This window comes from Staurois parvus, unplaced genomic scaffold (genome assembly GCF_062004578.1).
Source record: "Staurois parvus isolate SC_StPar_1 unplaced genomic scaffold, SC_StPar_1.0 ptg001912l, whole genome shotgun sequence".
NCBI classification, from domain to species: Eukaryota; Metazoa; Chordata; class Amphibia; order Anura; family Ranidae; genus Staurois; species Staurois parvus.
In genome coordinates, this window is record NW_028319708.1 from 284649 (window position 1) to 301685 (window position 17037).

The 17037-nt window shown below is 42.7% G+C and overlaps 1 protein-coding gene across 1 annotated transcript; it reads left to right on the forward strand.

The window, feature by feature from the left end:
- The first annotated feature begins 47 nt into the window (after window positions 1–47).
- On the forward strand, window positions 48–16219 carry NGRN (neugrin, neurite outgrowth associated). The gene is made up of 3 exons (XM_089664411.1): window positions 48–299; window positions 12588–12698; window positions 15547–16219. The coding sequence occupies exons 1-3, from the start codon at window positions 142–144 to the stop codon at window positions 16175–16177; spliced, it is 900 nt and encodes a 299-aa protein (XP_089520537.1). The 5' UTR covers window positions 48–141; the 3' UTR covers window positions 16178–16219.
- Window positions 16220–17037: the final 818 nt, after the last annotated feature.

Here is a 17037-nt window from a genome sequence, read left to right on the forward strand (position 1 = left end):
GGCGTGCCAGGACATGAGGAATAGGATAGCCAATCACATGCGCGCCGCCCACAACTTCCAGCTGCAGCCTGTGACAGGGGACAGGCCAGGCATGAGTGAGCGTGGTGCAGAGCTCCAGGCAGAAGCAATCGATGTACAGCCATGGCGGCTTCAATGTTATGGTCATTGAGGAAGATCCAGCTCTTTAGCGGCTCCCGTCCGGCTGTGCTGGGTTGTCGTGGTCTGCGGAACCGTCCTCCGTTCAGTCCGGAGGATGAGCTGGAGGAGAGTGAGGGGAATGAGGAGCAAGAAGTCATGAGGTAGGGGACTGTATATCTGGTGACACCTGAATGTCTGAGGTGGGGACATGTGTCCCCAATGTGGAAGCTTCCCCTAAACCAGTGTTTCTCAACTCCAGTCCTCATGGACCCCCAACAGGTCATGTTTTCAGGATTTCCATTATTTTGCACAGGTGATTTGATCAGTTTCACTGCCTTAGTAATTACCACAGCTGTTTCATCTGAGGGGAAATCCTGAAAACATGACCTGTTGGGGGTCCATGAGGACTGGAGTTGAGAAACACTGCCCTAAACCAACACTACCCTGGTGTGGTGTCACCAGTACAGGAAGTGAGAGTTAATGTCCTCAGTGGGGACACAGGTTATTTCTGGGTGTCCCAGGGAGAGGAGGTGAGTTCTCCCTGCTGAGGACATGAATGACCTCCTCAAATATGACAGGTTACACAGAAAGGGTTGGTCAGACTGGCGGCAACCCGGAAATGGGACGTACTAGACTGCGTGTGGAGGTGATTGGCTGCAATGCTCAACACTCTCACTAGGTGGCAGTATATTTATACACACATATATGGTTACTCAAAATATGTTTTTCTTTTCGGCAGTGCTAGATACTATGGTGCAGGGGCGGACTGACAACTCATGGGGCCCCCGGGCAATAGGGGATCATGGGGACCCTGTGTCCTTGCCCACACTCAAAAAAGCCTATAAAAAAGGTACCAGGGGCAGTTCATGGGGCCCCCTACTGACCCCGGGCAGTGCCCGAGTGCTCAAATGGTCATTCCTCTCTGCTATGGTGCAAGTAGTAGTGGCTGATGTTTAACTCTTCACTTACTGATATATGTGCAGCTGTAAGGTGACATCATAGTAAATTACACGGAATGGAAACATTACTCAATATATTAACTGTCCTTCGGCTATAGTGGGGTTGTCTGGTTCTGAGACAACGTTCATGTACGTCATTCCAGTGTGCGCAGTCAGCGCCGCTGGTGATCGCCGTGTCGTACGGACACAGCTTATCACGGGAAATGGTAAATGGCCAATCACGGCGGCCTTTTACCACGTGATCAGCTGTGTCCAATGACGCAGATCATCGGTAAATGCAGTTGCCGGTTATCGGCTGCACTTTACTCATGCTGTCACAGCGTGAGGAAAGTACTGCCAGTAACCAGCAATTGGCAGGGAAGTGATCAGTACTGATTATCAGTGCCGCATCATCAGTGCATCCTCATCAACGCACATCAGTGAAGGAGAAAAATTACCTGTTTGCAAAATTGTATAATCTCTATTGTATAATCTCTATACAAAGAAAAACGTTTTTTTTTTTTTTTTTTGTTTATAGCGCAAAAATTAAAACACCCAGTGGCGAGTACATACCACCAAAAGAAAGTTCTGTTTGTGTGAAAAAAACGATATAAATTTCATATGGGTACAGTGTTGTATGACCGCGCAATTGTCATTCAACGTGTGACAGCTCTGGAAGCTGAAAATTGGCCTGAGCAGGAAGGGGGTATAAGTGTCTGGTATTGAAGTGGTTAATAGGAATAGATTCACTGATTTCATGCAGTACATGTGTAAAGCACTACATTTTGAACTGTTTTATTAGGACCCTGGAAAATTAGGTTTAAAAAAAATGAAAATTAAAAATTACAAATGCCAAAGAAAAAATGTAATGCATTGCTGATAACAATGTGGTTATCATTGATCTGCATGGGGATTGTGACTGGAATATAATGGTTACACATCACACACAAATTACGTTTCACCTTTTTATATAAAAAATATGGGTAAAATTATTTTATATATGGAGAAAGTATGAAAGTTGTGCCTGTGTCCAAATATATACAAACCTAACTGTATATGGGGATTATGGGGAGAATATCATGGTAACTCTTAACCTATTTCGGAAAAGCAAATGCTTATAATTATTTTTCTATATGGGGATTATGGGTGGATTATTGTGGATACACATGCCCAGAATCATATTTGATCTATTTCTGAAAAGATATGGGTATAGTTATTTTTCTGTATGGGGATTATGGGAGCAATATCATGGTTACACATGCCCAGGAACGCATTTAACCCCTTTCTGATAAGAATATGAGAATAGTCATCTTTCTACATGGGGATTCTTGGTGGAATATCATGGTTAAACATGCCTAGGAACATTTGACCCCTTTCTGATAAGCATATGAGAATTGTTATTATTATACAGTATTTATATAGCACCAAAAAGTTTGCTCAGCGCTGTACATTATAGTGGGGGACAGTACATGAGACAATACAGTAACAATACAATACACGAGGGGTTCGAGGGCCCTGCTCCTTGGAGTTTACTATTTTTCTACATGGGGATTGTGGGTAGATTACTGTTTTTTTAACATGCCTAGGAACACATTTGACTTGTTTCTGATAAAAATATGAGAATAGTTATTTTTCTACATGGAGATTCAGTGTATTATTGTGGATACACATGGCAAAAACCATATTTGACCTATTTTTGAAAACAATATGGGTATAGTTCTTTTTCTACATGGGGATTATGGGTGGAATATGGGGGTTAAACATGCCTAGGAACACATTTGACCTGTTTCTGATAACATGAGAATAGTTATTTTTCTACATGGGGATTATGGGTGGATCGGTGCAGATACACATGCCAAGGACCACATTTGACAAGTTTCTCTTATCATAAACAGGTCAAATGTGTTCCTAGGAATGTTTAATCATGATATTCCACCCATGTAGAAATATTATAACTATACTCATATTGTTATGGGAAACTGGTCAAATATCATTGGCCTGGGTTTCCACAATCATCCACCAATAATCCCCATGTAGAAAAATAACTATTCTAATATTATCATAAAAAAGTCAAATGTGTTCCTAGGCATGTTTAACCATAATATTCAACCCATAATCCCCATGTAGAAAAACAACTATACCCATATTCTTATGAGAAACAGGTTAAATACGGTCCTTGGCATTTGAATCCACAATAATACACCCATAAACCCTATATAGAAAAAAATAACCGTTCTCATATTCTTATGAGAAACAAGTCAAATGTGTTCCTAGGCATGTTAAACCACAATAATACACCCATAATCCCCCTGTAGAAAAATAACTATTCTCATATTCTTCTCAGAAATTGGTCAAATGTGTTACTAGGCATGTATAACCATGACATTCCACCCATAATCCCCATGTAGAAAAATACCTATACCCATATTTTTATCAGAAAAAGGTCAAATGTGTTCCTAGGCATATTTAACCATGATAATCCATTTATAATCCCCATGTAAAAAAATTACTATACACATATTGTTATCAGAAATGGGTCAAATCTGGTCCTTGGCATGTGTATCCTCAATAATCCACCCATAATCCCCATGTATAAAAATAGCTATTCTTCTATTCTTATCAGAAAGGGGTAAAATGTGTTCCTAGGCATGTTTAACCATAATATTCTACCCATAATCCCCATATAGAAAAATAATTATATGCATTTGCTTATTTGAAATAGGTTAAGAGTTACCATGATATTCTCCCCATAATCCCCATATACAGTTAGGTTTGTATATATTTGGACACAGGCACAACTTTCATACTTTTAGCTCTGTATGCCACCAGAATAAATGAAAACAAAACAATTCAAATGAATTTGAAGTGCAGACTTTCAGCTTTAAACATTAATATCAAGTACAAATGTTAGAAACTGCAATCATTTTTATACACAGTCCCTCCACTTTCAGGGGCTCAAATGTAATTGGACAAATGAATATAATCATAAATAAAATGTTCATTTGTAATATTTTGTTGGGAATCTTTTACTGGCAATGATTGCCTGAAGTCTGGAACCCATGGACATTACCAAAGACTGGGTTTCCTCCTTTCAGATGCTTTGCCAGACTTTAACTGCAGCTGTCGTCAGTTGTTCTTTGTTTGTGGATCTTTCTGCCTTTAGCTTTGCCTTCAGCAAGTGAAATGTATTCTCAATTGGTTTGAGATCAGGTCATTGATTCGGCCATTGCAGAATATTCCTCTTCTTTTCCTTCAAAAGCTCCTGGGTTGCTTTTGCAGTGTGTTTTGGATCATTGTCCATCTGTACTGTGAAGCGCCGTCCAATCAACTTTGCTGCATTTGGCTGAATCTGGGCTGACAGTATATCTCTAAACACTGCAGAATTCATCCGGCTGCTTCTGTCTTCTGTCACATCATCAATAAACACCAATGACCCAGTGCCACTGGAAGCTATGCATGCCCATACCATCACATTGCCTCCACCATGTTTTACAGATGACGTTGTGTGCTTTGGATCATGAGCTGTTCCAAGCCTTCTCCATACTTTTCTCTTCCCGTCATTCTGGTACAGATTAATCTTTTCTCCATCCAAAGAATGCTTTTCCAGAACTGGTTTGGCTTTTTTAGAGGTTTTTTGGCAAAGCTTAATCCGGCTTTTCTATTCTTCAGGCTTATGAATGGTTTGCACCTTGTGGTGAACCCCCTGTATTTGCTCTTGTGAAGTCTTCTCTTGATTGTAGACTTTGACAATGATACGCCCAACTCCTGGAGAGTGTCCTTCACTTGTCTGGATGTTGTGAATGGGTTTTTCTTTACCATAGAAAGGATCCTGTGATCATTCACCACTATTGTCTTTGGTGGATGTCCATGCCTTGTTATGTTGCTGAGCTCACCAGTGTGTTCTTCTTTCCTCAGAATGTACCAAACTGTTGATTTGGCCACTCCTAATATTGCTGCTATCTCTCTAATGGGTTTGTTTAGTTTTTGAAGCCTTACAATGGCCTGTTTCACTTGCATGGCCAGCTCTTTTGAATGCATGATGTAGGTTCACAGCAATAGATTCCAAATGCAAATACCAAACTTAGAATCAACTCCAGACCTTTTACCTGCTTAATTGATAAAGAAATAACGAAGGAGTAGCCCACACCTGGCCATGAAACAGCTTTTGATTCAATTGTCTGATTACTTTTGGTCCCTTGAAAAAGGGAGGATGGCTACTCTTAGCTGTAATTCCTAAACCCTTCCTCCAATGTGGATGTACATACCCTCAAATTAAACCAAAGAGTGTGCACTTTCAGCTCATATCCGTTATATAACTATAGCTTGAATATGTTTTGGTAAATATCTGAAAAAAACTAAAATTGTGCCTGTGTCCAAATATATATGGACCTAACTGTATATAAAAGCATTTTTTACCCATATTTTTATCTAAAAAGGTGAAATGTAATTTGTATGTGATGTGTAACCATTATATTCCAGCTATAATCCCCATGCAGATCAATAATAACCACATTGTTATCAGAAATGCATTCTTTTTTTTTCATTGGCGTTTTTGTAATTTTTAATCTTCATTTTATAAAGCTCATTTTCCAGGTTCCTGATAAAACAGTTCAAAATGTAGTGCTTTACACAAACATGTACTGTATGAAATCAGTGAATATATTCCTATTAATATATTGAGTAATGTTTCCATTCTTTCTGTATAAGTTACTATGATGTCATTTTACAGCTGCACATATATCAGTAAGTGAAGAGTTAAACTTCAGCCACTACTACTTGCACCATAGTATCAAGCAGGGGCAGACTGACAACTCATGGGGCCCCTGGGCAATAGGGGATCATGGGGCCCCTGTGTCCTTGCCCAAACTCAAAAAAGCCTATGAAAAAGGTACCAGGGGCATCTTATGGGGCTCCCTACCGACCCCGGGCCCTTGGGCAGTGCCCGAGTTTCCAAATGGTCAGTCCGCCCCTGGTATCAAGCACTGCAGAAAAGAAAAACATATTTTGAGTAACAACAAAATCATTACCATATATATGTGTAAAAATATCCTGACAGCTAGTGAGAGTGTTGAGCATTACAGCCCAACGTCCCAATATGCAGTTTAGTACGTTCCCTGGAAATTAGATAGAAACCATGAAGCATTACATATTTTCTTATATTTTCTAAAAGCTTGAAACATTTTCAGAAAATTTAAAAAAAAAAAAAACTTTTTTCTGTTTTGTAAATAAGTAATTTTTCTTGTGTGCTGATGAGGCTGCACTAATAATCGGAGTAAGCATTTCTGCATGCGTGTTTTTGACACTTTCCAGTGCATATTTTGATGCTTTCTGCTTCATCCCCCCCCCCCCCTTTTTTTTTCTTCAATTTAAATAGATACATATGCCTTCCAGTGCGGTTTTGATGTGTTTTACCAAGTTCTATTACAGTTCTGTGCAGGAAAAATGCAGCCTGTTCAATTTTTTTTTTTCTGCAACCGGAAAGCACTGGAACTACAAGCAGTGATGTGAACTATGACATTGACAACCATATCACCTACTTTCTGTGCGTTTTGGATGTAGGAAAAAAGCACACTGAAACGCATGTGGTGAACTGGCCTTAAATGTCCCATCAAAGAAAAGCTGGTTATCGATTTGACGTGACAGCGCTGAGGAAAATAAATGCCGATATCCAGCATTTGTTTCCATGTAATCAGCTGTGATTGGACACAGCTGATCACATGGTAAAGAGCCAATGTCATTGGCTCTTTACCCCGATTTGTGATGTGCTGTGTCCAAGGGACACGGCTCACCACCAGTCGCTGTGCTGTGTGCCAAGACTGGGAGGGTCTTGTATGGCATCCTCCCAGAACAAGATCTGTCTCACCCAGTCATCATTGTACAATAGACCAGGAAGGAACAGGTTAAAGTGGCTGTAAAGGCTGAAGGTTTTTTTTTACCTGAGTGCATTTTATGCAGAATGGTGAAACAGCCTTCAGTGTGCAGCTCCCCCCTCAGCCCCCCAGTACTTACCTGAGCCCAGTCTTGATCCAGCGATGTGCATGGGAACAGTTGCTCTCCCAGGTCTCTCCCTCCTCATTGGCCAAGACACAGCAATGGGAGCCATTGGCTCCCTCTGCTGTCAATCACAGCCAGTGAGGAGGGGATGGGGGGGTATTGGGTGTGGAGCCGAGCCACACTCTGTGTGTCTTATAGACACAGAGAGGCAGGTTTGGGAGTGAACATGCATGAGCTTGCTCTGGGGGCAGTCAGCAGGGGGAGGAGCCAGGAGAGCCGGCGGGGGACCCACCAAAAGGAGGATTGGGGACTGCTCTGTGGAAAAGCCATTGCATAGAGGAGGCACGTATAACATGTTTGGTTTTAAAAAAAAAAAAAGAAAAAAGCTGAACCTTTAGTATCACTTTAAAACTGCATGCATCTGTGAAACGGCGACAAACTACCCTATATTTTCCTTAGGTGAGGCTGCAAAAGCTGCTATGGGTCATCTTTAGAGGTAACTGTGAATAATGGACCTACAATTATTGCTTTCACTCCCACGTGTGCAATGATATATAAGAGAACCATCAATGTTTTTGTACATGGGTGCCCCCAATGCATTTTATCACAAAGATTGTATTACTTTGTTTTATTAAATACAGCGAACTGACATACATTACATTGCCAAAAGTATCGGGACGCCTGCCTTTACACACACATTAACTTTAATGGCATCCCAGTCTTAGTCCGTGGCCATGGAGGTGATTGGGACACCTGAATCTAATGTTTTGGAGGGGTGTCCCAATATACCAATACTTTTGGCAATATAGTGTATTTGGCACACTTAAATGATTCAGATAAAACACATTTTAATATTACCGAAAGATAACCTGAGTATATACGCACACAAAGTAAGTTTGGGTGAAGGAACTTGACTGGCCTGCACAGAGTCCTGACCTCAACCCCATAGAACACCTTTGGGATGAATTAGAGTGGAGACTGCGATCCAGGCCTTCTCATCCGACATCAGTGCCTGACCTCACAAATGTGCTTCTGGAAGAATGGTCAAACCTTCCCATAGACACCCTCCTAAACCTTGTGGACGGCCTTCCCAGAAGAGTTGAAGCTGTTATAGCTGCAAAGGGCGGGCCAACTCAATATTGAACCCTACAGCCTAAGACTGGGATGCCATTAAAGTTCATGTGCATGTAAAGGTAAGCGTCCCAATACTTTTGGCAATATAGTGTACCAAAGGCAGATGTACAAAAATTCCATTGAACGGGGGAGTGCTGAGCTCCCTTTGACCATGCCAAAGAAAGATTGAAAGGGTGCAAGTATGAGGGCATGGAGGATGTCTTGTTTGGAAGACTCATGGAAGCCCATTGACTAGGCTGGGGTAAGGGGTATTCAGTCCTATGGGCATTCTTCGTATGTAACATCCATAGATGTCAACTTGTGAATGGGGGGGGGGGGGGGGGGAGTTCATGGCAGTTTGTTGGAGCATCAAAACGACTGTCATTATGGGGAGAAAACGGAAAGGAAAGTGAAGACAAAGAGGGAAGGGAGCAGGCTATAAGAAAAGGAGACCAGGGGTAGTACTGCAGAGGGAAGGGGTGGGTATGGGGGTCCCGTGAGACTCAGCTGGCAATAGTGTACATCTAGTGCATAGTAGTCGGTTACAGTGAGAGAAGGAAGTGGTCTAGGCACAAGTGCCTGTTGTGGTCCAGCTATGGGTACTTCCTCCCATATATTCGCAGTCCTCACCTAGGCGAGGATGACATCCCTTACCCCCCCCCTCTTAGAACATGTCTCCTATCCCAGCAGGCTGCAGGGCCATCCACAAAGCACTGTTCATGCTCACACATGCACAGAGCAAAGTCTGCCGTGCTTCCTTAGGAAGCTGATTCCTGTATCCAAGATGGTGATACCAGTGACCTGTTGCATTAAGAAGAACCGGCTGTGGGAAGACCGCGCTGGACTCTAGGCACTAGTAAGTACTTGATTTTTAAATTTCAGCAGCTACAGTATTTGTAGATGCTGACTTTAAAAAAAGAAAAAAACAAAACTGAACTTGGTTTTTAACTTACTGCTATGACATAGGTGACCAGTGACCCCTTTATTTGATAGCATGTTTACAGCTTCTCTTTAATGAGGGATTTAGAAGTCTTTTAGACCACTGATATCTCACATGCCTATCACTGAAGATAATGAAGCACAGATCACGTTCCATGATCTTCTTTCCCTGGCCACAACAGCTGGGGAAAGTGACAACAGAAACTGGAAATGATGTAACACACGTCACTTTCAGGTTCTTACTAGCTAGGAGAGATTGGTGAATGGATGCTGTTCTCCCTCTCCTCTACCCCATGACATGTTCCTTCCTGGTCCCAGGCCCACAGGTGGAAGAGCAGGGCCTGGGAAACATGGGGGGCAGGCGCACTAACTGGGCCAGTGGAAACAATCAGGGGGCTGTACAGCCGCCCAATATCTTCAGTCTGACAGCAGATAGTAGGCTTGTCAGATGTGTGTAAAACATACATGACGTTCTGTACATCGGTAGTAATAAATGGGTTAAAGTGTATATAAACCCAAGAACAAAAATGTTACATATTCCAGCTTACCAGTCCTTAGTTGTGGTGGCCATATTAGTTTTTTTCTTCATTTCTTATATTTTTTGAGATTCTGACGGTAACATTCTTCCTGTTGTAGGACAACTCACTGACTGTGCTGTATCTAAGGGAGCAGGGTTGTCACCCTAGGGCAGTGTTTCTCAACTCCAGTCCTCATGGACCCCCAACAGGTCATGTTTTCAGGATTTCCATTATTTTGCACAGGTGATTTGATCAGTTTCACTGCCTTAGTAATTACCACAGCTGTTTCATCTGAGGGAAATCCTGAAAACATGACCTGTTGGGGGTCCATGAGGACTGGAGTTGAGCAACACTGCCCTAGGGTATGACTACAGACACCTCTCCCTTCTCCTTAGGGGTAGGCTGTTCACATTTGTACACTTGAACTTGAAGCTCAAAAAGGAACATGAACTTTTTTTGGAGCTGCGTTAAAGTATAACTAAAGGCAATGTTTTTTTTAGTTTTTGGATAGAGTGGAGAGGAATTAGAACACCTGTCAGGCTTTTATTGCTGTCTGTGCCCCCATTAGGGAGATTCACCCTCTCTATTTGTTCTGGTGACCCTTCCCAATGAAAGTGAAAAATCCAAAATTTGGAGTGTGCACGAAGGAAAATCTTCCAGTGGCCTCACCATTTCTAGTGACTACCAGGGATTTTCGGGAGTATGTCACCAGCTGTCTACTGGGATGTTCACATCACACATCCCAGGCAGGAAGGAGTATCCTGTGATTTTGGGAGGAGCATCGTCCATTTATGCCAATTCCAGAATAAGTGGGACAATCCCGGTCAGGCCTGTGTCATTAGTCTTTACTTCTGGAATGCAGAGGAGGGGAGGTGAGTCCGTGATGGTGTTTCGGTCCGGTCCATTTCAGCTGCTCAACCCAGTTTCACAGGCATCCAGGCGAATGGTGCCAAATGTAGACCATGTGTGTTTGGGGTCATTCCAGCACGTCTGTCAAATTGGGATGAGCTTTTGTGTCCCAGTACTGTTACATAAGCCACTCGCATGCAGAACCTGGTGACTGAAGCTGCATAAACACACCACCCAATCACAGACTGTTTTTCCTTTTCCTGTTACCTGTGCCGGAGAATGAACCAATCTGGCCATACAGAGAACACGGGGGAAAAAAAAACATTTTGTATGATAGAGACGAAGTAGATTAGCCTGGAATAATGAGGCAGATTTACTAAAGGAGTTGAGAATCTTCACTCGGAAAATGTGTAATCACTTTTATTATCCAATCATGTGAAATGCATCCTAGCAGTTAAAATAATTGTAAATGTTTAAATTATTTTTTCTAAAATGACAAACATATTATATTTACCTGCTCTGTGCAAAACCTTTGCACAGAGCAGCCCAAGTCCTCCTCTTCTGGGATGCCCTGCCAGCATTCCTGGCTCTGCCAATGACTCTTGTTGCAGCCAAGCCTCCTGTGAGAAGAGGGGAGAAAAGAGCAGCACTTCTGTAGACCGGCACAGCACTGGATCGAGATTGCACTCAGGTAAGTAATTTGGGGGGGGGGGGGGGGCTGGGGGGATTCTGACATGGAAAGGTTTTTAACCTTAATGCAGAGAATCCATTCAGGTAAAAAACCTTTGACTTTTACAACCATTTTAAGTATTAAAGCTGGATTCAAGGTGTGGATTTTATTGCAGTTCCATTGGTCCAGCTTGGACCAATGTAAGTAGGCATATTTCATACTTGTGGGAGCTGATATCACTTTGGTCATTGCTGCCTATACAATGATTGCTGCTGTCTTCCTAGTCCCAGCTGTCCTGCTGCATTGTAACCATAGGGGATCACCCATTCAGCACAGCCATGCACATAACAACTTATCTTTTTCTCAATCAATGAAAGATGTTCTCTGATTGAACAAGGTCGAGAGACAGTGCGGCAATCTCCACCTCATCCAATCAGAGAACACCCAAACGAGCAACTCCCCATGGTTAATATGCAGCAGGGCAGATGCTCGGCCCAGGACCCAAAAGACAGTGGTAATCACCATAGTAACAGCTACTACTACAATGATTTCCAGTTTCCACAGGTATCCAACGGACACCGCTGATCACGTGAGGTGGTAAAAGGCCAATCACAGCAGTCTTTTACCATGTTACAGCACTGAGCGAACTATTGGCGCTTTATAAATACTGTATAATAATGTTATCAGCTGTGTCCAATGACACAGCAGATCACTGAGTAAATGCAATTGCTGGTTATCAGCTGCACTTTCCTTACGCTGTCACAGTGTGAGGAAAGTACTGCCAATAACCGGCAATTGTCAGAGGACGGATCGGTACCAATCATCAGGGCACTCATGATCAGTGCAAAGCAGTGCCACCCTCCTGAGCCCAGCAGTGCCGCCCAGCTGTGCCTAGTAGTGACACCCGCCTTTGCCCAGCAGTGCCGCCTATCAGTGCCCATCATTGTTGCATATCAGTGCCGCCTATCAGTGCAGCCTCATCAACGCACATCAGTGAAGGAGAAAAATTACCTGTTTGCAAAACTTTATAATAGAAACAAAGAAAAACTTTTTATTTTTTCAAATGTATTTGCTCTTTTTTTGTTTATAGCGCAAAAAATAAAACACCCAGCAGCAAGTAAATATCACCAAAAGAAAGCTTTATTTGTGTGAAAAAAAATAACTTTCATATGGTACAGTGTTGCTTGACCACACAATTGTCAAAGAACTACAGTGCTGAAAGCTGAAAATTGGCCTGGGCATGAAGGGGGTATAAGTGTCCAGTAGGCAAGGGGTTAAATCTTTATGCTGTAACATTATTTTTAAGCAAAATGATAGTGACATAATCACAATATATTGCCCAGTCAGTATAAAACATCAATGAAGTGTATACCTTAAGTAAATTAGAGGTATTCTTAATCTTTTTTGTTTTTTTTCTCCCCCCCCTAGAATATTGAGGAGGCGTGGGGAAGCAATCCGATTCAAACAAATAAAGAAGGAAATGGAACCCCCTGGACCACCTGAAAGGAGTCTGAGCTGGAATGCAATGGAGCAGATCAGGTTAAAAAAAAAAAAAAAGATTAATGAAACCTAAACCAGCACTGCATACACTTATAAAAAAACATGTATAGAAATTGCTTTACTTTTAAGAGGTGATTGGACAAGTAAGCATTGATATTACCTCCTGATATGGAGAGCACGTGATACACTCCCTTTCCTCTCCAGATACAGCACTGATTAAGCAGCTGATCACTAGTCACCAGTGCTATCACACGGGGACAGGGAGACTGTCTCCAAACACTTTGCTCACCTTGTGTAAGGTTTGATCAGGGTGACTTGTAGCTTGAATATAACTTATCTTCATTCCCATTGGCAAACAGTGCAGCTAGGAAGTGAAGGAATGGTAAATATAAGCAGCTGGATAAAAATGCAGTTAAAGTGGAACTAAAAGTCTGACCTGGAAAACTGAGCCAACAGGCTTGTCTCTTTTGAAGTAAAATAAAACAAACCTGCCTGCTCCAAATCATCTGTAAACTGTACAGTGAGCTCCGGATACATTTTGGCACAGTACCTGTGTGCTGGGATGTGTGCACGAGAGTGATGTCATCCTACAATGGCTGATCAAGATACAAAAAAAATGCAGTTGTGAGAGGCTATGGAGAGGATATCCTCGCGGGAGTTGGACTGTTGAAGCAGAACTAAGTATTGTGGACTTTAGTTCCACTTTAAGGGCTCGTTCACACTTGGCTGTTTTACCAACGCTTGCCAAACGCCCCTATAGCGTTTGGCAAGCGTTGGTCCGGCGTTTGCGGAGCGGTTTTTAACGCTCGGCAAACGCCGCATGCGCAGTTTAGCGGAAGTTGCTAGGCGTTTGCGGAGCGTTAATAACGTCCCACAAACGCCTATAATGCAGTTTGAGTGGCATTACCGCTCCGCAAACGCCCCGCAACCGCACCGCAAACGCAGGCCGGGCGTTTGTGGAGCGGCACCATAGACGAGAATAGGAGGATTCAAAGCCTCCTGACTCGACCAGAGGCATCCGTTTTGCCACGACGCAAACGCTCCCGTTAGAACAGCACCATGTGCTGTAATGTGCAGAATTGGCAGAGGCGTTTGGGAAGTGGTAAAAACGCTTCCCAAACGCCTCTCTGCCGCCTGCACACAACGCTAGTGTGAACGTAGCCTAAGTGAACCTGTTGCTTTGCCAAGGCACAGGTTTACATTAACCTAGCCAGACTCTTTCGAAAATGTTCGGAGGTTTGTGTCCAACTGGTAAATACATTTTTGTATGATCTGACAGATTTCAATTGACTGTTATTTAATACAAAATTGGAATACAAAATGTAACTGCTGTATATACTTACCTCACCTGCAGCCACACCACCAATTGCTGCTCTACTGAGGAATCGTCTGCTAAAATGTCTTAAATATAAAACTGACACCTCGGTCTCCCGACCCCCCACTTCATTCAGTAGTCCTGCCCACTCCTACATCACTACTGTGTCCTGTAGTGACATAGGAGTCGGCAGAAGTGACTTTAGAGGACGATTCATCTTCAGTGAAACAACATTCAGTGGTGCGTGCAGCGGGAGAGGTAATTTTTTTTTTCCTTTTTTTGTGCAGGTGATTCTGCCTGCGGATCCAAATCGCAAAGTGTGGAGCCTAAATACAAAAGTAACAATGTTGTTTTGTATCTCTCTATTTCCTGTCTGAACAGTGATGATAAACATTATCTAGAGGCGAAAATTCTCTTTTTGCATGGCAGAGGGACAGACATGCTACACCAGTTCTATGTACTATGATGACAATTTTTTTTTTTTAAAGTAAAGCAAAACATACTGTGTGGGGACACGGGAGACAGACAGACATGCTAATACCCATTCTGCATCTGATGATGTTTCTTTTTTTAATCTCCCTGGCGGTATTCCCGAGTGTAGCTCGGGGTAAAGTTTCAGTACCACAAGAGGTAACCCTGAGCTACACTCGAGCTTACCATGCGGCGCTGCTCCGCGATCCCTCGGTCACTTACCATGTCCTGCGCTCCCGCGATGTCCCTCCTGCAGTGTCCCCGGCAATGTAATCCGGCGGATGCCGGCATCTGTAATCTGGGTTCCGTCCTCTGCGAGCGTCGGGACGTACGGGGGGGGAAATTTGAAAATGACAAAAAGTGAAATTCACAAAAATCACATAGTAAAACATTATTGTACCAAACCATTTCACATATATTTTGTCCCTAGTGCTTTGTCCTGTGCCCTGCCTTCATTTTTACTGTTTGTTCTGCCTGGGAATTGAGAAACGTCCATGGCGTCCAAAAAGCGAACTTTTAGGTCAAAATCTGTTTTAGATCAGCTAGAGAACAGCGATAGTAAATCAGAACCACTTGCAGAATTGAGTGACAATAATTCGTGGGGAAATTCGTCATCAGACACTGAAAACGATTTTGCGACATTGCTCAGTGATGTGCACACTTCAAATTTCAGTGTTTTTGGTTTGATTATATTATGATTATTTATTAAATTATAATTTATGATTTCGTGTTTCAAGTTTTATCCTACCCGGGATGTTTACTAGACTCTTGTTCGAACAGATTTCAGTGAGTTATTCCTAAGAATTACAGGCCTACAATAAAAAACGCCAAATTTTCATGCAAAATGGTACCGCTTTCAGCACCAAAAATCTGAAATAATCATACCGCCAGGGAGGTTAAATAAATTACAACATGCTGTATATACACAGCAACTTCTGCTTTCATTTTCAGAGATACTGCTTAGGAACAAATATACTACACCTGTTCTGTATTCTAGCATCGTGTGGCATTTGATTCATTTCTTTTTTTCCTCTCAGTGTGCAACACATCCAGTGTCCTTAACTTAATAAATGTGTTTTTTTTTTTTTCTCTTTTATGTAGATATTTGAAACAGGAGTTCCCTGAAGAGTGGACTTTACAGCGGCTTGCTTCTGGATTTAATGTTAGTACTGATGTCATCAGGAGAGTACTGAAGTCAAAATTTGTCCCATCACAAGCTCGGAAGATGAAGCAGGATGCTGTTGTTTCCAGTCGCCTTGGGCAGCTCTCCTCAAAGACAAAGCAGGACCAGCTTAAGTTGATGTCTTCTAAACATCCAACACAACCCATCTTAGTGGATGGGAATAGTGACAGGCAGCTGCTAGTCAGTCACTCATCAGCGCTTCTTCCTTCTCCCAAAACATCTGACATCTTTCATGTAGCTGTGCAGAGAGAGGGTGCGCAGAGACACTTACATAATTCCCTAGTACCTCAAAGCACCCTTCACAAGGTCCAGGAGGCTACACCTTCTCTAGCTGGGACTAGTGCAAATCCAAGCAGACAGGAAGAACCTGTGCTGAGTGTGCCTGTGGAAGAGGAGTGGAAGACACTTGATGAGATGTGGGATGGGGAGATATTAAGTGATCGTGAACTGGAAGAATTAGCAAACAGTGGACTTGAAAATAAGATACAAGTTGTACAAAAAGGGAGAGAATATTTTGATAGTGATGGCAATTTTCTCTACAGAATCTGAATGTAAATTTAAATAAATAATAATTGCTGTTTACTAAAATAATGTGTCCTTTCATTTCCGTGCAGCATGATCATAATTAACAGCAGATTAATACAAACTTTATTAATTCAAACTTTAGTCCTGCTGCAGTATGGAGTTACCATGGGCGTAACTACAGGGGTTACATTCGTGACCCGACCACATGCTCCATGCACCAGAGGGCCTGTGCGGCTCCCCTGTACATCTGGATAGGAAGGGTGGCAGGGATGGCATATAAAGGAACCAATGCTTCCATTTTCTTTCCTGCAGCTGCTGAATGCCCACTTCTCTTCTCCCTCCCGCAGGCATTCAGTGGCTGCAGGAGGAAAATGGGAGTATTTGGTTACTCTTTAAGCTGCCCCCACGATCCAGCCTCTTTCTGCTGCCTCCAGCCCCCTGTGCTCTCTCCTGGCCCCTCCTCCTAATAGGATGGAGAGCGGGGAAGGCCTTCCCTGACTGAATACACAGAGCCAATGGTCAGTACCTATCACTCGCCACTCTGTCCATTCATAACCGAAGCATAGTAAACTGTGTTTACCATGCTTAGGTTTCTGAATGAACTGGAAGCTCTGTACAGAGCTATTGCTGTCCATTCTTTCTGTGGTGCTGAGGGTTGTGTCAATGGCACCAATGCACTGCAACCGGGAGCCGAACAGTGCAGCCCCACTGATTTACATGAACAAGATTAACATATGGTGGCACCTGTCAGCTTGAAGTGATGTGCAAAATTTGCTGAAGAGATGCAAAGTATCATCTATGGCATGTGAACTGCCCCCCACAGCTATATACTAAGCTTTAGGTGGACAGTCAGAGGATGGTAGAACCACAGCTGAACCACTTGT